General features: G+C 32.2%; 1 protein-coding gene across 1 annotated transcript in view; it reads left to right on the forward strand.

Moving 5' to 3' along the window:
- The window catches only part of LOC107505291 (serine/threonine-protein kinase MRCK alpha-like), a 44,182-nt gene extending 37,254 nt beyond the window's left edge, over positions 1-6,928 (forward strand). Inside the window, exons 10-11 of the mRNA XM_036218261.1 lie at positions 600-739; positions 6,871-6,928. Coding sequence (XP_036074154.1) covers positions 600-739; positions 6,871-6,928 — 198 coding nt within the window. The remainder of the gene's footprint in view (positions 1-599; positions 740-6,870) is intronic.
- Positions 6,929-7,151: the final 223 nt, after the last annotated feature.

The raw sequence follows: 7,151 nt of genomic DNA on the forward strand, positions 1-7,151 counted from the left end.
GCAAGATTTGTCAGAAATATAAATATGTATAATATTTATAATATTTATACAATATAAATTATATGTCTTGAAAATATTTTTTTCATCTTAAGAAGGTTTCAGAACAAAATTTAGCTTTCCCAATAGGATATTTTTAAATGTTTCATAGTTTTCTGCTTAAACCTTACCTTGTGATGAACAAATGCTGAAATCCCTACTAATGATGTAACTTGACATTCAATCAGCAATAATAAATTATGAGACTGAAAGTGAAATGATCATCTGAGTTGAATTTGAGACACAAAGTTATCAAATTTGAATTTAATATTACCCAGAGACAAAGCTGTGATGTTATTTGGATGAACTGCTAATGTTAATTGAAATGGTATAAACCTTACTTTCACAACACGAAAGTCATTTATTTCTTAAAGGAACTGCTTTGTTTTTAAAATTGCAACCATGTTATATAGTTCTGTTCTATATCTTTAACAAGAAAAGTGACAGATATATATATATAAAAATTTATTACTTTAATTTTATACATAATAATTGGGTAGTATTTGATGTCTCAGCTTGGATTATTTTTATTTGTTTTCAAAAAATAAAATAAAATAATAAAGATCCCAAAGAAAGGAGGGACAAAAAAAGGATGGCAGAGAGCCTTGGCTATAGTTTGTGACTTCAAACTCTTCCTGTATGATATGGATGAAGAAAAAGACTTGAAACCTAATGTTGTAGTGAGTCAAGTGATTGACATGAGGTAAGTTTTAAAAGGAAAATATTTTTTATGAAGAAAAGGAATAAAAATGTTTGATGATACTTCCTTTAAATAGTGTCATCATTTAAATTTAATTTTATATTGCTTCTAATTTTCCCCATTGCTTTGTGAACTTTAAAATAGAAGACTTTTTTTCCTTAAAGTTTGCATCACCACCTCTTAGATACAGATTGTAATTCAATGTGATATTTGTAAGAATTTTTTTAGTCAAAAGTTACTTCTTTATTAAGTAGTGTGTGTGTGTGTGTGTGTGCGTGTGTGCGTGTGTGTGTGTGTGTGTGTCAAGAACAATAATAAAACCTCAAAACCAGACATTCTTTATATTGAGATATATATAATTTACATACTCTAAAATTTACCATTTTAGAATATATAATCCACTGGTTTTTAGTATAGTCACAAAGTCGTATAACCATTACCACAACTTAATTTAAGACATTTAATCACACCAAAAAGAAATCCCATACTTGTTAGCAGTTACTCTACATTTTCCCCTATCAGCCTTTAATCTACTTCTATCTCTATGGATTTGCATATTCTGGATCTTTTATTTAAATGGAATCATATAACATGTAGAGTTTTGTAACTGGCTTGTTTCATTGAGCATAATGTTTTCAAGGTTCACCTATGTGGCATGTACCAATACTTCATTAATTTTCATGACTGACGCCCTTTATCAGATTGAAGAAATTCCCTTCTAGTCCTAGTTTACTGAGTGTTTTCATCTGGAAAGCATGTTAGATTTTGACAAGTGCTCTTTCTGTGTCTATTTTGAAGATCATATAGTTTTTCTTTCCTTTATTAACATGTTGATTTTTGTGTAGAAGACCAATCTTATATTTATGGGATAAATCCCACTTGGTTATGGTGTATTATACCCCTCCTTTTTTTCTTTTTTTTTTTTTTTACTGCTGAATTTGGTTTACTAAAATTTATTGAGGATTTTTATGTCTAAATAAATACAGAGTATTGGTCTATGGTTTTCTCTTGATACCTTTGCCTGGTTTTGGTAATAGAGTAACACTGGCCTCAGAATGATTTGGAAAGTACTCACTTTCCTTTTATTTTTTGGAAGATTTTTAAAAAAGGATTGGTATTATGTATGCTTAGTAGAATCACTAACAAAGCTATCTGGTCCTGGACTTTTCTTTATGGGAAGTTTTTGATTGCTAGTTCAATCTCTTTACTTGTTATAAGTCTTTTCAGATTATCTGTTTTCCTTGAGTCAGCTTTAGTACTTTGTGTTTTTCTAGGAATTTTTGCATTTTATTTAGATTATCTAACTTTTGACATACAAGTTTTCATAGTATTCCTCTATACTTCTTTTAATTTCTGAAAGGTCAGACATAGTGTTCCCACTTTCATTTCTGATTTAAATAATTTGGGTCTTCTCTCAGTTTTTCTTGGTCGGTTTAGCTAAAAATTTGTCTATTTTGATCTTTTCAAAGAACCAAATTTTAGTTTTCTGGATACTTAAAAATTTTTCTATACTTTGTTTAATTAATTTATACTCTAATATTTATTATTTCCTTCCTTTTGCTTGGCCCGGGTTTAATTTTCTTTTCCTTTTCTTTCCCCCCTCCCCCCCAGATTTATTAAGGTGGAAAATTAGGTTATTGATTTGAGATCTTCATTCGATTATTCTTTCTGCTCCCTCATCTCTCTCCTCTCTCGTTGAGACTATCATTATGTGTATTTTAGTATTTTTATAGTGTCCTACAATCTCTGAGGCTCTATTTTTAAAAATTCTTTTTTCATTCTTTTCCTCAGATCAGATATATCTTAAAGTCGACTGATTCTGTCTTCTGCTTGCTCAAATCTATTAGTGAGCTTTTCTAGTAAGGTCTTTAAAAAAAAATTTTAGTGAATATATTGTTCAATCTCAGAATTCTTATTGGTTCTTTTTCTAAAAAATAATTTCTATCTTCCTATTAATATTTTCTATTTGATGAGATATCATCCTCACAATTTTCTTCAGTTCTTTAGATATGGTTTCTTTTTGGTCTTTAAACATATTTAAAACAGCTGACTTAAGTCTTTATCTAGTAAATTCAATATCTGGGTTTCCTCAGAAACAGTTTCTACTGATGCTATTTTTTTCCCGTGTATTGATTGGTCATACTTTTGTGCATTTTGCATATCATATTTTTTTTGTCGTTGCTGTTAAAAACTGGACATTTCAAATAATAAAATTGGCAACTCTGGTTGTCAAATTTCAATTCCTCTTCAGAACTTGTTATTGTTGCTTGTTTGTTTAGTAACTTTTATGAACTAATCTGTAAAGTCTTTATTATTTGTCATGTGTGGTCACTGGAGTCTACTTCATTATCTTAGTAGTCAGCTAATGATTGTGCAGAGATTTCTTTAAACATCTAGAACCAGTAAACCTTCTAGTCTTTGCTGAGGAGCTCTGTGTGTATGTTGGGTCATTCCTTCAGTACTCGGCCAGGCAGTTGTTAACACTATCTTAGTCTTCACTTTCTACTGTGTAGAGCTTCAAGAATATTGAAAGAAATAATGGCTAAAAGCTTTCAAAATTTGATGAAAAACATTAATTTACCCATCCAAAGTCAGCCAGAGGTGAGACTTTATGACCTTCTCAAGTCTTTCCTGAGTGTATGCACAGACCTAGGCATGTTCACAGCCCCATGCATGTGCATGGTCGTCTAGATTCTTACAACTATGTCAGAGCTTTTCAAGACCTCTACTATGTAAATTTTTGGTTAATCTGTTTTTTTTTTATGGCTGTTAATAACGATTCCATATAAAACATGATAGGCAGATTATTCTAGGCAGCTGTGCGGTTAAAATGCTTTCACACAATTGTTTTCTATAAGTGCCCCTTAGGAATTAGAGTTTTCAAAATGGGGGAGCACTGAGTAAAGTCAAATAACATCAGCTACTTTTCTTTCCTTCCTTCTTCCTTGAGCTTCCTCAAGTCTTCAGTAGCATTTAGAACACCCTATGAATGCAGGCTGCCACCTTTCAAAGGTACTGAAGAGCTGGAGAATGGAACATGGAACTAGGGCAAGTTTAACTACCACAAAGCTTAAGATTCTTACCAAGATTTAACTATTTTTTTTTAAAAAATAAGTTCTTCTCAGATTGCCAGAAAACTTGGTAAAATTACAGAGTTCTGAAAAAGTTGATTCTGATAAATTTTTCCAGTTTTCTCATTCTTTTATGAAGGAGAGAATCTTCAGAGGTCCTTATTCTGCCATTTTGAAGATGTCACTCCAAACATTCTATAACTGTTTTATAAAGAATATTGAATCAGTAAACTTGCAGCAAATATATTCTGTGGAGGGAAATTCAGTATGTTCTCCACTTCACCCAACTCATCTGAATCTTTTAGGCTCCTCTACACTCTCATCTCAGTGTCTCTGAGCATCTGTTCTTGGTTTTATTCTCTTCTTTTTCTGCACACTCCCTGGGTGATTCAGTCACTTCCTTTTGCTCCAGATGTCACCTGAACTGTGATGGTTGGGTGACTGCTCAGCCCGAACTACCTTTTTATCTCAGATTATGTGAGTCTCTTTTTTTTATTTTGTCTTATTTTGATTTCTTACCCACAAACTCTGTTTTTATATTCTTCACCTCAGCTAATGTCACTCTTGTCAGAAATTTGGTAGCACTTTGAATGACTGGCATAGGAAATTAGGTGATCTCAAAGGCGACTTTAGAAAGATTATTCTGACAGTAGATTTTTTACAATAAATTAGTGTGGGTGTTTGGTGTTTGAGACAGAGAAAATGAGAGTGATGAGGGAGCCAAGAAGTCCAGCTTGCAACAATCCATTATTATACTGAATGAGCGTCTGCACTAAGGTGGTAGTTGCAGGAATTTCCAAGAAAAGATGAGTACAAGAAATATTTCCATGGTGACCTCATGGTGGGACATGGCGAGTGACGGAAAAAGGAAAATGAAAGGAGTGACAATCACAACTAGTATTTAGGTTTTATGCCATCAAGTCTGAGAAACTAAGGATAAAATTGACAGTCATGCAGTTATAATGGAATAATTGTATTGGTGGGGAAAGAAGTGAGTTTGTTCTAGATGTTGAAGAAATAGAAAAACATCAAGTGAGCCAGATCAATCAGATGTCTACTTTCAACCAAGATGGAATAACAGGGGCCACACTTAACCTTTCACTAGAAACAACTGAAAAACTGACTTAAGGTGATGAACATGAAACGATGAAGGGCATGGATCCCTGAAAAATAGGAACAAATAAAGTGAGCTCTATATTTTCCCCAGGTCACTGCCTTGTGAGAGTTCTCAATGCATAACACAGAAAGCAGAATCCCAGGTAGAGCCAGGTGAACTCCCTGAAGAGATGGAACTAAGAGTCCAGAGAGATCCAAGTAGCCAGAGTTCATAGAGGAACCAGTGAAGAGAAAGCATGCATGAGAGAGAGGAATAGAGGGGGGTGGGGCGGAGAGAGAGATTTCCATGTACCTAGTAGATTTCACTCAAATGTTCAGCAGAGTGCTGATAAGCACATGCAAGTGAGGAAACTATCAGAAGCCAGTGAAAGAACAGCCTGAAAAGATTAGTGATAATAGTGCCTGTTCTAACCAGTCAAACTAGAAATGTCAAGATAATTGAATAACTCTAGATCTATTAAGTAAATGAACTTTAGTTAAACACTGTATTTCAAAGAAAACCCCAAGTCCAAATGGTTTCACTGAGGTATTTTTAGCAAATATTTAAGGAACAAAAAATACCAGTTCTACATAAAATCTTCCAGGAAATTGAAGAGAATGAGTCACTTCCCAACTCATTCTATGAAGCCTGTGTTACCTTGATACCAAAAGCAGACATTATAAAATATTATTTTAAAAGTACAAAGCAATATTCTTTGCAAACTTTGATGCAAAAAGTCTTTACAAAATGCTAGCAAGTCAAATCCAACTTCATGGAAAATCATACTGTTTCATGAGGAAGTGAGATGTATCTCAGGAAGACTGGTTGATAATCCAAAATCAATGTATTTTACTATAGTAACAAATGAAAAATATATTATGTCAATAGATACATTAAACATATTTGACAAAATCATATGTTTATTCTTGATGAACATTTAGAAGAGAGCTTTCCTCATCCTAATAAAGCCAATCTATGAAAATCCTACAGTTAACATAATTAGTGACAAAAAAACTCAATGCTTTCTCCTGAACATCAGTAACAAGATGAGAATGTTTGCTCTTACAACTCTTATCTAATATTGTACTGGAAGTCCTCACCAGGGAAAAAAAAGAAAGTACATCCAGGTTGGAAAGAGGAAAGCGAAATTTTCAAACAACATCTATGCATAAAATTCAATGCATTCTACAGAAAAAGACATTAGAACTAATTAATAAACTTAACAAGTTTATAGGATACAAGATCAATATGGAAAAATGAACTGCATTTCTTTATACTAGCAACAAATAATCAAAAAATGAAAATTAAATAAGCAACACCATTTGCAATAGTATCGAAACATATTCATTACTTAGAAATAAATATGATAAAAGTTATGCAAGACTTGTACAATAAAACTATAAAATATTGATGAGAGAAATTAATGAATAAATAAATGAATGAAGAAACTGTTAATGCATTAAAAACCTCAATATTTACAAAATATTAGTGCTCCCAAAATCAACCTATAGTTTCAACACAACCTTAATCAACATCTCAGCCAGCATTAAAACGTTTTTTGTAGAAATTGACAAACTGGTTCTAAAATTCTTAGGAAATGCAGAAGAGCTAGAAGAGCCAAAACAACTTTGAAAAAAGAAGAAATCCAGAAATACATATGAAAAAATATATGTAAAATATATTTATAATACACACAAAATATCTTTAAAAATATAAAAATATATATTTATAACAATATAAAAATGTAAATTATACTTGTATATATATTTCTGGATTTTCTAGTCTGTGATTTTTATACATATAATATTTTTCATAGGTTGCAAAAGCTATCAACAAATGGTATTGGAATTATCCTGATAAAATTTTTGGACATTATCAGTTACTACCTAAAACAATGTTAAACAGCAATGAAATAAAAATTGATGATTATGTATTATTTTCTTTTAGGTGATTCTGTTCACTTTCAGTGTCTTGCTTTTTCTTCAGGGATGGAGCCTTTTCTGTCAGTTCTGTCTGGCCCTCTGATTTTATTTCTGTGAGGAGAAAGGAAATGTCCCGTATGTTTAAAGTAAGCATGTTGCTCTTGTATCCTTTGATTATACATTTTGCTTCATCCTTTTCTTGCCTTTCCATAGGGGTCAAGTCTTCTTGGGCTGCTGAAGGTCACTGGAGACTTGCTTTCAGAAGTACTACAGGATCATTTCTCACTCCTTTCCACTTGCCACAATAAATCTGTCCCCTTATTCTT

This window comes from Rousettus aegyptiacus, unplaced genomic scaffold (genome assembly GCF_014176215.1).
Source record: "Rousettus aegyptiacus isolate mRouAeg1 unplaced genomic scaffold, mRouAeg1.p scaffold_m13_p_3, whole genome shotgun sequence".
NCBI lineage: Eukaryota > Metazoa > Chordata > Mammalia > Chiroptera > Pteropodidae > Rousettus > Rousettus aegyptiacus.